Source organism: Podarcis filfolensis, assembly GCF_964270895.1.
Source record: "Podarcis filfolensis genome assembly, chromosome: 2".
Taxonomy (NCBI): Eukaryota; Metazoa; Chordata; class Lepidosauria; order Squamata; family Lacertidae; genus Podarcis; species Podarcis filfolensis.
The window spans coordinates 2,340,639-2,356,960 of record NC_139605.1 but is presented as its reverse complement, the minus strand read 5'-3'; the positions used below and the strand labels follow the sequence as shown (position 1 = coordinate 2,356,960).

The window sequence follows — 16,322 nt, the reverse complement described above, 5'->3', positions numbered from 1 at the left end:
GGCCAATTGGGAAAACCTATCCTAGAGAACTCAGTGGGAATTACTTCTGAGTAAAGTCTTTAGGATTGCACAAGAAAACATCGTGTAAATGGGGGGGGGGGCACAGAGGCGAAGTGAGAAGTGAAGAAAAGAAAGCAGAGAAGTGCCCATGCTTTGCAGTGGATTTATAAATAAAAACTATAAATAAAAAAAGGTCTATGTAAAAGCAAAACGTGTAAATAGCTATCTTTCTACGGGGGGCCCCCACAGTAAGGAAAGAAGCTCGGAAGGCGGCCATTGTCGGGAAAAGGCTGAGGGACACTGGGCTCCATGACCCTGGTGGCGCGTCCTTTCCCACTACATTCCTAAGACTCTGCTTACAGGGAGCAATCTCCTGCCTCTCCCCCCTCCCCTGGGTCAATGAACTCGCTTCCCAGAGAGGCAGGAAGTGACGAAGGAGGGCGGGAGGGGGTCAGTTGGACAGCCTGCCCCCTCTTTAAATTGCAGTAAAGGGGGGAAAGTACGACAAGGCTGTATAATGTCTCCCTGCTTATTTAACTTATATGCAGAATTCATCATGCGAAAGGCTGGGCTGGATGAATCCGAAGCCGGAATTAAGATTGCCGGAAGAAATATCAACAACCTCAGATATGCAGATGACACAACCTTGATGGCAGAAAGTGAGGAGGAATTAAAGAACCTTCTATTGAGGGTGAAAGAGGAGAGCGCAAAATATGGTCTGAAGCTCAACATCAAAAAAACGAAGATCATGGCCACTGGTCCCATCACCTCCTGGCAAATAGAAGGGGAAGAAATGGAGGCAGTGAGAGATTTTACTTTCTTGGGATCCATGATCACTGCAGATGGTGACAGCAGTCACGAAATTAAAAGACGCCTGCTTCTTGGGAGAAAATCAATGACAAACCTAGACAGCATCTTAAAAAGTAGAGACATCACCTTGCCAACAAAGGTCCGTATAGTTAAAGCTATGGTTTTCCCAGTAGTGATGTATGGAAGTGAGAGCTGGACCATAAAGAAGGCTGATTGCCAAAGAATTGATGCTTTTGAATTATGGTGCTGGAGGAGACTCTTGAGAGTCCCATGGACTGCAAGAAGATCAAACGTATCCATTTTGAAGGAAATCAGCCCTGAGTGCTCACTGGAAGGACAGATCGTGAAGCTGAGGCTCCAATACTTTGGCCACCTCATGAGAAGAGAAGACTCCCTGGAAAAGACCCTGATGTTGGGAAAGATGGAGGGCACAAGGAGAAGGGGACGACAGAGGATGAGATGGTTGGATGGTGTTCTTGAAGCTACCAGCATGAGTTTGATCAAACTGCGGGAGGCAGTGGAGGACAGAAGTGCCTGGCGTGCTCTGGTCCAGGGGGCCACAAAGAGTCGGACATGACTAAACGACTAAACAACAACAAGAAAGGGAATCGGAAACGTGAACAAGGGAGGCCAAATTAAGATGCTGCATGTGGTAAGGTGGTGGGGAGAGCGAGGAGGGGGAAGAAAAGGACAAAGGGACTTCACACACACCCCCCAGAAAGGGCCTTTCCTGGGACCCTTCGGCTGGCGAAAACCAAGGCCCCCCAACAAGCGCCCCTCGGGACGCGTCCCCGTTTCCCCCTGGCAGGAATCCCTCGGGAAGCTCCTGGCTGCGCGCGTGTGGCGAGGCGCGCCTCTTGCTGGACAGAAGGAGAGTCCATGGAAGGGGTTACGGAAGCGAGAGAGCCGAGCTGCCTAGAGAGGCCTGGGAAGAGACCCCTCCCTCCCCCCCTTCCGTCTCTGACCTCCTTCTTCCCCCTCCCTGCTCGTCCTGGGAGGCTCCTGCGGATGGAGAGGTCGGTGCGCTCGAGGGAGATTCTGCACGCGGGGCGAGGGGTGAGCCGTGCCAAGGGGGTCCCTGGGCGCAGGAAAGACTCGGGACGGAGGGGGCAGAGGAACTTGGGGAGGAAGGGAAGCCTCCCTGGGGGAGGAAAGCCCCGTCCAGCATTGGCAGGGGGTGCAGAGAGAGAAAGAGACGCTGCCCTTTGGAAGGGAGGTCTCCCACTTGGGCGCTGGCGGGGGAATCTCCGGAGAGGCTTGCCTTGGCTTTCCCCTCCTGCCCAGAAATCTGCTTTGGAGAGAGGGATCCCTGAAATTGGGAGGGGTCCAATTCCCCACCCTCCCCTCCTTCCCGGAAGCTGGACTCTCCTTCCCTCACCCCCAGGCCAGCTGCTGCTGGGGGCTCCAGAAGGTAGAGCAGCGTTACACCAAGCCAGGCCATTGGTCCAGCTGAAGAGGAGAGGAGAGGAAAGGGCAGGAAGTTCCTGAGAGGAAGGAGAGAGGGTTGTCCAGAGCAGGTCTTTGCTTCTGGTATCCTCTTCCAGGAAGGACCAGAAAAACCCCGTCTGCCTCTCCCAGGGTTTCAGTTCTAAGCCTTAGTTCCACTGCATGGTTAATTGAGGGGATATTGTGGTCCACTACTCAAAAAAATATGGCTGGAGGTGCTATGGAAATTCTTTCAGGATTTGTATATAATAGACATATGGACAGCCTTTCTGTATCTTTCTATATGTCAAAGGGAGTTAAAAGCTGAGACACAATCCATCAGCACCCAAAGACAGTAAATGCATGCACCTTCACTGTCTGGGGTGCTTTAAGGGCAATGTGTCAATTATCAGGATAGACAATGCCTGTGACTGGAGGCTTTACACACAGATAGGTGCAGATGTAGATCAATCATTGCCATTATTACTGGCGAGGTGTGTGAGATTCCCATATCTACAAACACTGTGTGAGAGAGAAAGGGAGTGGGTGGGATCATTTTTTATAGCAATGCTGAAATTTTGTCTGTAACATTTGATGAACTGATATTGTGGTGCGAATTCCAAAACAACTATGCAAAACCCACAAAGAAACACACAGGTTAATGGTGGCGTGAGCTTTCCTGGCCCGCAATCTGCAGCATTCTCCTCCTGTCCACAAAGGTTTAGACCATTATAGGTTTATTCGCCTCCAATGGGCCACCAGGAACTTTGTTTTTGCTTCAAAAGATAAATGTTCCTGAAGACTTTGACAGTCACATATGACATAAACGGCACTTCTCTTTTATTTGTTCCACACAGGAGAGACTCTGATTTACACGTCTAAGCACATCTTGCTAGAAAAAGAAAAACACAGAAATGTGAAGGGGAAATTGAGAGGTAAGCCCTTTGAGTATGCAGTGAGACATTTCACTACGTTTGTTGTTGTTGTTTAGTCTTTTAGTCGTGTCCGACTCAGAGCACGCCAGGCACTCCTGTCTTCCACTGCCTCCTGCAGTTTGGTCAGACTCACTACGTTAAAACATATAAAAAGCCCTGCGAACTCACACGGGGGAGAAACCATTTAAATGTATGGAGTGTGGAAAGAGCTTCCTTTTGAGTAATCAACTTAATGCACATCATCAAACTCACACAGGGGAAAAACCATTTAAATGCACAGAGTGTGGAAAGAGCTTCTCTCGGAGTGGACAGCTTAAAAACCATCAACGAACTCACACAGGGCAGAAACTATTTAAATGCGTGGAGTGTGGAAAGAGCTTCACAAAGAGTGGGACGCTTAGAAGACATAAGCAAACTCACACAGGACAGAAACCATTTGAATGCATGGAGTGTGGAACAACCTTCCGTCATAGAGAATCACTAATAATGCATCAATGTACTCATACAGGGGGAAAAACATATAAATGTTTTGAGCGTGGAAAGAGCTTCCTTTTGAGTAATCACCTTAATGCACATCATCAAACTCACACTGGAGAGAAACCATTCAGATGTATGGAGTGCGGAAAGAGCTTCTCTCGGAGTGGACAGCTTAAAAAACATCAGCGAAGTCACACGGGAAAAACCATTTAAATGCATAGAGTGTGGAAAGAGCTTCAGTCAGAGTGGAATCCTTAAAAAGCATCAACAAACTCACACAGGGGAAAAACCATTTAAATGCACAGAGTGTGGAAAGAGCTTCTCTCGGAGTGGACACCTTAAAAACCATCAACGAACTCACACAGGGCAGAAACTATTTAAATGCATGGAGTGTGGAAAGAGCTTCACGAAGAGTGGGAAGCTTAGAAGACATAAGCAAACTCACACAGGACAGAAACCATTTGAATGCATGGAGTGTGGAAAGAGCTTCAGTCAGCGTGGAAACCTTAAATACCATCAACGAACTCACACAGGGGAAAAACCATTTAAATGCATAGAGTGTGGAAAGAGCTTCAGTCAGAGTGGAAACCTTAACTACCATCAACGAACTCACACAGGGGAAAAACCATTTAAATGCATGGAGTGTGGAAAGAGCTTCCTTTTGAGTAATCATCTTAATGCACATCATCAAACTCACACAGGGGAAAAACCATTTAAATGCATAGAGTGTGGAAAGAGCTTCTCTTTGAGTGGACACCTTAAAAACCATCAACAAACTCACACAGGGCAGAAACCATTTAAATGCATGGATTGTGGGAGAAGCTTCACTAGAAGTGGAACGCTTAGAAGACATCAACGAATTCACACAGGGCAGAAACCATTTGAATGCATGGAGTGTGGAAAATGCTTCCGTCATACACATTCGCTAAGAATGCATCAATTTTCTCATACAGGAGAGAAACCATATAAATGCATGGAGTGTGGAAAATGCTTCGGTCAGAGTTCGAGCCTTAATGCACATCTACAAATTCACACAAGGGAGAAACCTTTTAAATGCATGGATTGTGGGGGAAGCTTCACTAGAAGTGGAACGCTTAGAAGACATCAGCAAACTCACAGGGGAAAAACAATTTAAATGTATGTTTGGTTGCAGGATAAATCCAGGCATATCTGGAGGATATGGACCATTTGGACTGCATTTCTTCCAGTTGAGTGTCAGGCCCTGCCCTCAGACTGAGACCACCTTGTTGGCACTGGTTGATTATCTCTGGCAGGTGAGGGACAAAGGTAAAAGCTGTTTCCTGGTTCTGCTGGATCTCTCAGTTTCTTTTAATGCCATTGACCACGGTATCCGGTTACCGATTTGTGATAAAAATATATACCTTACCCAATTCGTTGAGAGTAAAGCTTTACTGGTCAGGTTGGCAACCGTTGAACCACGAGTATTATTTACAAACTACTCCAGTCATCGTGCGCACAAAGTCCCCACACCTCTCACCTCTCGGCTTGACCTCTCAGAAGTCAAGATAGAGTGATCTGAATTAACCCAGAAAGCGCCACCTCATTTCCCCAATGCCACCTCTGCTTTGCGAAATACATTCCCAATAAAATTAAATTGTAAATATTAACATATCCTCATGGACGGTCTAGGAGGGTTGGGAGTTAGGGGCGGGGTTATGCAGTGGTTCCACTCCTTCCTCCTGGGCCATGCGCAGAAAGTGGTGTTGGGGGTTGAGCGTTTCAGAGCTTTGCATGCTCTGTTCACAGCCCACCTCTTTCTCTCCAGCACGTCTTCCAGGCCCTGAATTCTTCCTTGGCCACTTTGGGAATTTCATCCATGTCCCATGAGCCAGCCAGCTGGGGTTGGGGGGCTCTCCTGGCTGTGGGCAGCTGGGTGGGACTCTATTTATTCGCTTTTGCAAATAAAAGCCAGGATTATTTGCAAATAAATGCTTTTGCAAATAAAGGCCAGGAATGTCTTCACTGACTGGCAGCAGCAACCTGGGATTTCATAACAAGGGTTTCTCCCAGATGCCGGGGGGGGGGTCAACCTGGGACCTTTTTCTTGGATGCAAGGCAGATAGAATAACAGAATTATATTTAGTTAGTTTATGTATTTCATAAATTCAATCACTGCTTGATTGCAAAACCCTAAAAGTGGTTAAAAGTAAAATGAAACTAAAAGATCGAGGAAAAGTCACCAGCATGCAGTCCGATCCTTTTCTGAGAACAGCAGTGTCAATGCCTATGATTTCAGAATCACAGCTGAACAATCCCCAAGAAATGAAAATGGAAGTTGACAACAGGACAAGAAGAATGGATTCTTTGCACCCTAATGGTTGCCAAGAGGCTGATACTGATGAACTAACTGGAAGAATAAAAACATGACAACACGATAGAAGATGCAGCACATGAATGGATTGCCTATAGACGCAGACTCTGTTTGGACATATATATTGATATTTGGAATGAATTAATACTAAATGTAGTGGGATATTTGTAGCCATGTATGCATTAGGATAGTAACATCACTTATATCTATATAGTAATGAATAGAAATGATATTTAAGTAAAGTAAATAACAACACCTTGTCATTCTTGGCTACATGGAGGGCGAAGTGTTCAGCTAAGACATTATCTCTGGTGGCAGCAGGAATAAAGGGGGTGTTTAGTGGGACGCGGTTGGCGTTAGTGGTGTTTAGTGGGATGTGGGTGGTGCTGTGGGTTAAACCGATCATAAGGGCTTGCCGATCATAAGGTCGGCAGTTCGAATCCCCACGACGGGGTGAGCTCTCATTGCTTGGTCCCTGCTCCTGCTGACTTAGCAGTTTGAAAGCACATCAAAGTGCAAGTAGATAAATAGGTACTGCTCTGGCGGGAAGGTAAACGGCATTTCCGTGCGCTGCTCTGGTTCGCCAGAAGCAGCTTAGTCATGCTGGCCACATAACCCGGAAGCTGTACGCCAGCTCCCTCGGCCAATAAAGCGAGATGAGCGCCGCAACCCCAGAGTCGGCCACGACTGGACCTAATGGTCAGGGTCCCTTTACCTTTAGTGGGAGAACCAGGAAAGATTCAACTCCTCTCTGCATGTTTTGCAGGGCATGAGAAGGTGGCACAGGGGAGTGTGGGAGCACCTTGAATCATGCAGGTGTGTGACAAGAGTGTGCAAAATGCTTCACAGTAAGCTCATTGCTAATTTCCCCCAAAATGACACCCATGGGGAGAAACCATACGGGGATGTACAATGTGGGGAAAGGTTCGGTCCAGCTCCTGAAATCAGAGCGCTAAAGCAGCTTTTCCCAATAGGTGGTCTGCCTACTCCAGGGAACCTTCCCCCCCCCCAGGGGGTCCGCAGCACCATTCACACAACAGAAACTATGGAAGAGACAGGGGAAATTTCATATGTGTGGCTCCATGGCAACCTTTAGGATTGAACAGGATTTTTACTCAGAAGTCAGGCCCACCCAATTCAATGGAGTAGATCAGCGTTTCTAAAGGGGGGGGCGCATATGGATATTCCAAGGGGGTTACAGGGGAACATGATATTCCAATGGGGGGCCAGGGCATGAGAGGCCACATAGGGAAGTGAGAAGCGAAGAAAAGAAAGCAAAGAAGTGCTCGTGCTTTGCAGTGGATTTCTAAATAAAAGCTACAAATAAAACATGGTCTGTTCACAAGGAAAATATTTAAATAGCTACCTTTCTCGGTCAATGAACTCCTAGAGAGGCAGGAAGTGACGGAGCAGGGTGGGGTGGGGGTAGAGGCAATGTTGGAGGGGGTGGGGTCTCCATGCACACCTCCAGAAGAGAAGGAGGCCTGCAAAGGAGGAGGGGAAAGGTGCAACTTTTCGGATGGGGGTGATTTGGGATGCAGGGAGGGAAAGAATTTGCTTTTCCTGCCCCTGAATCTACAAAGGGGGGAGGGGAGGGGGAAAGGGGAGGGGGGTGAAAGCAAGGAAGGGCTCCCCCCTTTCCCTCTGGGAATCAGGAGAGGCGATCTGCAATCGGCTGCAAAGGGGGGGGTCCTCTTCCTCAAACAAGGTTTGCATTGCAGGATGAACCCCAGAACCCTGAACTGCCGCCCCCTGCCTCAGTCGGGATCATGAAAGGATAGGAGCCAATTCATAGGGGCCCGAGGGGTCTTCTTCCTCCCCCATAAGATACTTGGAAGAGCTGCCCCCAATATTTTATTCAAGTTGGCATCCCTGTATGGGGCGGGGGGGGGGGAGATATGGAGGGTGGGAGGGAGTCTGCTTTGGTGCAGGGGAAGCAGCTGGAGAACAGAGTCGCCTCTGGATTGGGAGATAGGGGGGAGATTTCGAATTGGGTGGGGGGTGAGAGATGGACAATGCCCAGGGAAATCGGCCTCCGAAGCTTCCTAAGAAAGAGGCTGATGGGAGAAGGATGGGGGCAGACCCCCAGCTCCCCTTTCAGAAATCCTAGTTTGGCCGGCTGAGGTTGCTTTGGCACAAAGGAAAGAGCCCTGTTGGGTTTTCCATGTTGGGGGGTGCAGTTGGGGAGGGGTTGCTGTGCTGCTTTTGTGCCCCAAAACTGGAGGGAAGAGGCACATTTTCCATTTCCTGAAGCATGAAAAAGCACCTTGTCAGTTTCCCTCCTGCTTGGCAAGGGAAATGGGCCCATGGATGGCAGGATTTGAAAGAGGAGACTCTTGAGAGTCCCATGGACTGCAAGAAGATCAAACCTCTCCATTCTGAAGGAAATCAGCCCTGAGTGCTCACTGGAAGGACAGATCCTGAAGCTGAGGCTCCAATACTTTGGCCACCTCATGAGAAGAGAAGACTCCCTGGAAAAGACCCTGATGTTGGGAAAGATTGAGGGCACAAGGAGAAGGGGACGGCAGAGGACAAGATGGTTGGATAGTGTCTTTGAAGCTACAAACATGAGTCTGACTAAACTGCGGGAGGCAGTGGAAGACAGAAGTGCCTGGCGTGCTCTGGTCCATGGGGTCACGAAGAGTCGGACACGACTAAACGACTAAACAACAACAAAGCTGCTGTGAACAGAAAGGAAATTAATTCTTTAGATTGAAGCGTAGAATATGGGGTCAAATATATAAATATGGAAGACAAGAGAAGGCACTGGAAGACAGGAGTGCCTGGCATGCTCTGGTCCATGGGGTCACGAAGTGTCAGACACAACTAAACAACAACAATGGTTATAATAAGGTAAGTGCTGAATTAGGACAGATAGATTGTTTAGAGATTTTGGAGGTCAGATAAAAAGCTCTTCCCCAGAAGACATGGACCATGGTACACCCCCACCAAACGTGAAAATGGGAATCCGATACCTTCTGCATGCAAAGCAACTGATCTACCACTGAGCTGCACCCCCCCCATAACAAAGCCTAACTTTCTCCATCAGCTCCCTCTTTTTACAAAAGGAACACATTGTAATGACACTGGACCAGCCCTTAGTGTTGTCTTAAGTTACTGCTCTAAACCCCTTCCCAGGATGCGGCTTTTCAGAAATGCGGGGGGGGGGTCGTCTTTCGCTGCCTCTGCGGGGAATTGAACCCAAGAATTTCTCACTAAGTAAACGGGAATATAGAGCTTGCCGGCTGGGAAGGAAATTCATGTTTGCAGGGAGGGGGAGGGGGAGGCGGATCTCCTGCCCCTCCCCCTCCCTCTGGGTCAATGAGCTCCGATTCCTAGAGAGGCAGGAAGTTCTTTTTTTGGGGGGAGGCTATTTGGAGGGGAGGGGTCTCCATCCTCATTCCCGGAAGAGAAGCGTACTTGGAGAAGAGGAGAAAGAGGTGCCGCATATTGGGGGGTTATTTGGGGGGTGGGAGAAGGATTTGCTTTGCCTCTCCCTGAATCTACAAACAGGGCAGCTGGGAAAGGAGGCGGGAGGATTGCGGGGGGGGTGCAAAGAAAGCAGGGAGGGGGCCTGCCCTTTCTCTGTAGAAATCGGGGCGGGGGGGCTGGATGCATGACATCCTGTTGCAAAGTGGAGTCCCCCTCCCCCAACAGGGTTTGCATTGCAAGATCCTTTTCGAAGCGCAGAGATCAAGCCAGGCTCCCATGGTGGAGGGACTGTGGGGGGGGGGGCGAAGACACTTGAGACGAACCACAAAAGGGTGCCCCCCCCCAGTGCAACTTAATTACAAAGGGATTTGCAGCCCCACCCTGTGCATGTTGACTCAGCAGTCAGTCCTTCTCCGTTCAAAGGGGGGGGCAGCCCCATCCCACCTCGTGATGCTCCTCTCTGCTTAACACCCTCCATCTCCCTTCTCACGGCTGCCACCTCCTGCCCCGCCACCCATCGCTTCCCCCCAGGCTCTGCCTCCTGCATCAGGGGGCCGGTCTGGGCGGGAGGGGGGGCTGAGCTCCTCCAGGACCCTGATCTGCCTCCTCCGAAATCTGCTGCTGAAGCCCCTGCCTCGGTGGGGCGGAGATCTGGAGGGCAAGCAGGGGAGAGGAAGTGGAAGAAGCTGGAGAACAGAGTCACCTCTGGATTGGGAGAGAGGGGGGGGATTTCGAGTTGGGTGGGGGGTGAGGGGTAGACAGTTCCCTTGACATTCCCTTGACATTGGCCTCCGGAGCTTCCTGAGTAAGAAAGAGGCTGATGTGAGAAGGAAGCAAAAAGAAACCAGAATTTACTTCTTGGGAAGGGGGCTGACCCCCAGCTAGTCTTGGGGAATGAAACTGTTCCCCCCTCGCAGATTTTGATGCTGTTACTCTCCAAAAAGCGGCTTCTCCAGATATCCTCTTGGGACTTTGTCGGGAAGGAGAATCAAAGCTCCCAGGGGTGGGAGATCTGGCCTGCCTTGCAGGATTGGCCCAGCGCAGAGGTGCTGAGGGACTTTCTCTGCTGGTGCTGCCAGCCTAACTCCTGCCTGGCCTCATCCCCTTCCATGTTGCCGGGAGGGCCTTTTAACACTATAGGTCTTCTAAAGCCCACCACCTGGGCAATGCTCACACAAGAACTCTGCAAGGTGGGCCAGGATGACAGCCTGTTCCGTCTTTGGAACAGGGGTGGAGACCATTATCCAGCCTGAGGGCCATATTCGCTCCAGAGCAGCCTTTCAGGGACCACTTTCCATTGATGGGCGGGACAGAGGACAAAGTGGGTGGGGCTATGGGGCTGACTCTGAGCTTTGTCCAGGAGCTGCCTGCCTTCCAGGGATTTTTCCCAGCCCCACAAAAAAACCTCAGGAGGCAGCTGGGAAGCGTTGGAAAGAGGGTGTGGCGCTGGGGAAATTCCTGAGGGCCAGAGAGAGAGAGAGAAAGGATTTGAGGGCCAATTTAGCCCCTGGGTCTGAGGTTCCCCACCCTGCAGTTTGGGTGCTGTGCTTCAACCCGGGAGACCCAGTCTCCCATCCCCCTACTCAGGAGGGATGCCCTGTGCCCACTTTGGACCTCCTGATTATTTATCCTCCTGTCCTTCCTCACAGTGTAGGGAAGATAAAAGGGGGACACACATACACACACAGAGAGAGGTTCCAAAGAGGAAGGACTAGGGGGGCATAAGCCACTGAACTTCATATCTCTGTCCCCTAAACTACAATCCATATTAGCGGATAGAGTGCTCTAAATATTTCCATCCACTCTTCCTGGGTGGCTGTTTGGGGGAAAGGAAAAGTGAGGTCTGCAGAGGTACTGACCATAATGCTTTCTGCGAAGCTTCATTAAGAGTTTGGGATTTGATCCCAGAACTTTACAATCCAAAGCTGAACGTCCCCTAAAGACTTAGGCAGCTTCTATTATTATAAAGTTCCTGTAGAAAGAATTACATCCTTCCAGTTCTCTGGCTTTGTAATTAGAATTTATGAGCATTAGTTTATTAATGTTGGTACAGTGGTACCTTGGGTTAAGAACTTAATTCGTTCTGGAGATCCGTTCTTAACCTGAAACTTCTTAACCTGAGGTACGAATTTAGCTAATGGGGCCTCCCGCTGCTGCCGCGCCATCGCCGTGCAATATCTGTTCTCATCCTGAAGCAAAGTTCTTAACCCAAATTACTATTTCTGGGTTAGCGGAGTCTGTAACCTGAAGCATCTGTAACCCGAGGTACCACAGTATTTGTAATTTATAAAAGGTATGCTATCTGTGTAAATGTCTCCCACCCTAATTAAATCTGCCTTTCTTTGAACAGCCCTGAGACCTCCGGGTATAGGGCGGCATATAAATTCAATCAATTCTTATTATTATTATTTCTGCATTGTTCTCCTTAAAGAGCTGCTCCCTGCATTGAAGTGCATCGTGGCAACAGCTGAGAAAGTCCTGGAAGTGGCCCTGTTTCCGCCTCCGCCTCCTCCGTTCTTTCCACTGGCAACACAATGGCCTGCGAGACCCCCTCTGAACGGTCTCTTCTCAGAGGTGGAGTGGAAAGAGGAGCCAGGCAGCTTCCTCAGGTAGGGAAAGAACAACGGGAGGAGGGAAGAGGCACAGATGGGACCACCCAGCTTCCCACTGTGTTGAGTGGGGATGATGGGGATCTAAGAGAAGCTCTGTTGTTGTTTTCTTCTTCTTCTTCCAGGCCCTCTTGACCTTTGAGGAGGTGGCTGTGTTTTTCACGGAGGAGGAGTGGGCTCTGCTGGATCCAGGCCAACGAGCTCTGCACAAGGAAGTCATGGAGGAGAATTATGAGATGGTGGCCTCTTTAGGTAAGGGCAGATTTGTATCCCTCTTGGCTGCTAAACATTGAAAGAGTAAATCTCCTATTTGAGCCATTTATTCATTCCGTGTCTTCTTCTTTGGCAAATCCTCGTAGACGAATAAGATTGTATTCCATGAACACGGTCTTAACGGTGTGTCCATAAGTGACTGTGGAGTCCAATTCTGGATCCACACATCCTTCGGCAGTTGGGACATAGGTTTCCCGGAGGGAGTTAATCACAGTGAGGGTTTGCCAAACGTGCTTTCCTCTTAGCTTGTTTCTCCTTTTCATCTTGAGCTTGTGCTTCTTCAAAGTCCATTACGCCTTGGTAAAGGCTTTTCTCCTATTGGAGCACTCGCACGCCAGTGTTTTCCAATTTTCTGTGCTTCTACTTCATGTATTTAGATTTGCCTTCAGAGCATTTTGAAACCTCTTTTGTTGTCCATCGATATTTCCCTTTCCATTCTTAAGTTGGGAATAGAGTAGTTGCTTTGGATGACGATAATCAGGCATCTGAACAACATGACCAGTCCAACGAAGGTGATGTTGAAGATTGTAGTTTATAGCAACTCTGTACTTTTGTCAGTAGGTAACTTTTCGTAAGCTGAAATTGTGGTATGAATTTCCCCCTAAAACCTATGTAAAATCTACAGGGAAACTGACAGGTTAATAATGGTGGCATGAGGTTTGCTGGTCAGTGTCATTTATCAACTTTTAATGGGCCACCAGATACTTTGCTGTCTTTGCTTCAAAAGATTAATACTTTTGTATATTTTTATAGTCACATATACATAAACAACACTTCTGTTTTACTTATTCCACATAGCAGGGACTCTGATACTCAAGTCTGAGCTCATCTCCTCGCTTGGAACAGAAAAATACAGGGATGTTGTCCTGGACCAATTCAGAGGTACATACTTCCACTTTGCTGTGAGGCTGTACTTTTGTATGTCTCCTTTCAGTGTGTACAAATATAAAAAGAGCCCTTTTGGATCAGAACAAGGGCCAATCTTTGCCAGCATCCTGGTGCAGGTTTAGGTGATGTGTACAGCTGGTTGGAATGTATCAGCAAGATATTACAGATCAAGGAGGAAAGAAAAAACAGTATAGCATTTTCACAGGAGGGGGAAGATGGAGAAAGGTGTCCCTCCAGATTTGGCTGCACTACAACTCCCATCATCACTGGTCATTGGCCATCTTTCCTTGGGCTGATGGTACTTAGAGTCCAACCACATCTGGAGGGCCATACATGCCTCACCTCAACACAGATGTTTTCTCTTGGTGCTTAGTGGGAGTTGAAGGTTCAGGTAGGTAGCCATGTTGGTCTGACGCAGACGAAATATATATTAAAAAATTTTTAAAAATTGTCCAGTAGCACCTTAGAGACCAACTAAGTTTGTTCTTGGTATGGGGGTTGAATACTAGATACTAGAATACTAGATACTAAGGGTTCTTGAGACTATTTTCAGATTCCCCCCCCCTTTCCTAAAAATGTGGTACATAGGAGAGGGAGGGATGCTGGAGGTGTTAAAAGAAGGGAAAGTGCTGATTGGTCTTGTTGCGTGTTAAGTTCTCTTGCTCGAATACCTAACAATATTTTCTTATCCCCCACTTTAAACCAGGTGATGAAGAAGGCAATCAGAATTTTGAGGGGCCATCTGTAAAGTACTTAAGTGTGAGTGAACACCTTAGCACACATCTACAAACTAATACAGGAGAGAAACCTTTTAAATGCATGGAGTGCGGAAAGAGCTTCAGTAAAAATGGAAACCTTACTGTACATAAACAAATTCACACAGGGAACAAACCATTTAGATGTATGGAGTGTGGAAAGAGCTTCAGCCTGTGTTCACACCTTACTATACATCTACGAACTCACACAGGGGAGAAACCTTTTAAATGTATGGAGTGCGGAAAGAGCTTCAGTGAGAGTGGAAAACTTACTGTACATCAACGAACTCACACCGGGGAGAAACCCTTTAATTGTATGGAGTGCGGAAAGAGCTTTAGTGCGAGTGGAACTCTTAGAAGACATCAGCGGATTCACACTGGGGAGAAACCATTTAAATGTATGCAGTGTGGGAAGGGCTTCAGTCAGAGTGGAATCCTTTCTAGACATCAACGGACTCACACGGGTGAGAAACCATATAAGTGTATGGTTTGTGGAAAGTGCTTCAGTGCCAGTGGAAGCCTTACTCTGCATCAGGGTACTCATACAGGAGAGAAACCATATAAATGTTTGGAGTGTGGAAAGAGCTTCATTTGTAGTGGGAGACTCACTGTGCACCAACAAAGTCACACTGGGGAGAAACCATTTAAATGTATTTGTGGGAAGGGTTTCAGTCAGAGTGGAGCTCTTGCAGTACATCGACGAACTCATACAGGGCAGAAACCATTTAGGTGTATGGAATGTGGAAAGAACTTCAGACTGTCTTCACACCTTACTACACATCACCGAACTCACACAGGGGAGAAACCTTTTAAGTGTATGGAGTGCGGAAAGAGCTTCAGTGAGAGTGGAACTCTTAGAATACATCAACGGATTCACACTGGGGAGAAACCATTTAAATGTATAGAGTGTGGACAGAGCTTCAGTCACAATGGAACACTTACTAAACATCAACGAACTCACACGGGTGAGAAACCATATAAGTGTATGGTTTGTGGAAAGAGCTTCAGTCAGGGGGGAGATCTTGCAACACATGTACGAACTCACACTGGTGAGTTACCATTTAAATGTATGAGGTGTGGGAAGGGCTTCAGTCGTAGTGGAAATCTTAGAATACATCAACGAACTCACTCAGGGGAGAAACCATTTAGATGTATGGAGTGTGGAAAGAGATTCAGTTGTAGTGGAAATCTTAGAATTCATCAACGAACTCACACAGGGGAGAAACCATTTAAATGTAAGGAGTGTGGAAAGAGCTTCAGACGGTGTTCACAAATTACTATACATTGGAGAACTCACACAGGGGAGAAACCGTATATATGTACGGATTGTGGGAGGTGCTTCAGTGAGAATGGATCTCTTAGAAGACATCAACGAACTCATACAGGGGAGAAAACATTTAAATGTATGGATTGTGGGAAGTGCTTCAATGGGAATGGAAGTCTTAGAAGACATCAAAGATCTCACAGAGAAGCAACTGTTTAAATGGAATGGAGTGTAGAAAATATTTCAATTATAATGGCCTTCTTAATAAGCAACCACAGACTGTTATGGGGGAGAAACCATTTCGGTTTTTTGGAGTTTGCCATGTTTTTCCCACAGGGTTCACTTTGTCCCTCATATCAGCAAACTCATATAAGGGGATAATTAATTGTAAATTTATGGAGTGTATTTGATGTTCTGGTGTTTGTATGGAAAGTTGTACATACATGTATTAAAGCAAATAAAATGTCTCATAATAGTAAGTATGATGAAAGATATAATGTACTGTAAGGTATGTGCAGAATGTGGCTCTGGAGTGCTCCTTGTGATAGAACATGTCCTGAGACTCAGTTGATATTTGGTCTTTGGCAGAGAGAGTTGGGAATGGAGGATTGTGAAAAGTGGAGCACAAAAGTGGTGTTTAGGAAGCAGGATTGGCTCTGGAATCCTAGAACTGTAGAGTTGAAAGGGACTCCAAAGGTCAAGTCCAACTCCTTGTTATAAGAACAGCAGCATAAATCACATTTTTATACTTGCAATAAAGGAACAATGAAAACACAGAAAGACTGGAAAGTAATCCTTAAACTGTCCTACGTTGTTTATATTTTATAAATTCATTGTTTTACATTACCTTCTCATTCATGGCTTCATTAACAGCAAAGGGGGTAAAATCCTTGGTGGCAGCTGGAATAAAGGAGGTGCTGAGGGGGACAAACAATATACGGAGGGAAGGTGGCACAGGAAAATGTGGGCATTGCCAGTGGTTTCAGGAGAGTCATTTCCCTGTGGAGAGAGGGATCTCTGTGCCCAGGTAATTGGCCCACCTTTCAGAAATCTGTAGAAAGAGCTGTCAGTATAGGAGGCCGAAAGCAGAGCTCATCTGGAGCAGGGGTCCTCAAACTTTTT

General features: G+C 47.5%; 2 protein-coding genes across 4 annotated transcripts; both read left to right on the top strand.

The window, feature by feature from the left end:
- The first annotated feature begins 3,331 nt into the window (after positions 1–3,331).
- Positions 3,332–6,234, top strand: LOC310757088 (uncharacterized protein). Its single transcript, XM_083602238.1, has 2 exons — positions 3,332–4,792; positions 4,948–6,234. Exon 1 carries the CDS (start codon positions 3,739–3,741, stop codon positions 4,780–4,782), a length of 1,044 nt encoding a protein of 347 aa, XP_083458364.1. The 5' UTR covers positions 3,332–3,738; the 3' UTR covers positions 4,783–4,792; positions 4,948–6,234.
- A 3,060-nt stretch (positions 6,235–9,294) lies between these two features.
- LOC310756725 (uncharacterized protein) lies at positions 9,295–15,980 on the top strand. Of its 3 annotated transcripts, none has more exons than XM_083601353.1 (5): positions 9,295–9,419; positions 11,843–12,020; positions 12,146–12,272; positions 13,092–13,175; positions 13,888–15,980. In XM_083601353.1, the coding sequence occupies exons 2-5, from the start codon at positions 11,946–11,948 to the stop codon at positions 15,417–15,419; spliced, it is 1,818 nt and encodes a 605-aa protein (XP_083457479.1). In that variant the 5' UTR covers positions 9,295–9,419; positions 11,843–11,945; the 3' UTR covers positions 15,420–15,980. The 3 variants fall into 3 exon arrangements, with proteins under 3 accessions (XP_083457479.1, XP_083457481.1, XP_083457480.1); XM_083601354.1 differs by having other exon boundaries at positions 9,335–9,419; positions 13,095–13,175; XM_083601355.1 differs by lacking the exon at positions 13,092–13,175 and having other exon boundaries at positions 9,318–9,419.
- Positions 15,981–16,322: the final 342 nt, after the last annotated feature.

Coding starts and splice junctions, on each gene's coding strand:
- LOC310757088 (XM_083602238.1), top strand. CDS start 3,739: ATGCACATCATCAAACTCACACTGGAGAGAAACCATTCAGATGTATGG.
- LOC310756725 (XM_083601353.1), top strand. CDS start 11,946: ATGGCCTGCGAGACCCCCTCTGAACGGTCTCTTCTCAGAGGTGGAGTG. Junction 12,021..12,145: donor GAGCCAGGCAGCTTCCTCAG/GTAGGGAAAGAA, acceptor TTCTTCTTCCAG/GCCCTCTTGACCTTTGAGGA. Junction 13,176..13,887: donor TGTCCTGGACCAATTCAGAG/GTACATACTTCC, acceptor ACTTTAAACCAG/GTGATGAAGAAGGCAATCAG.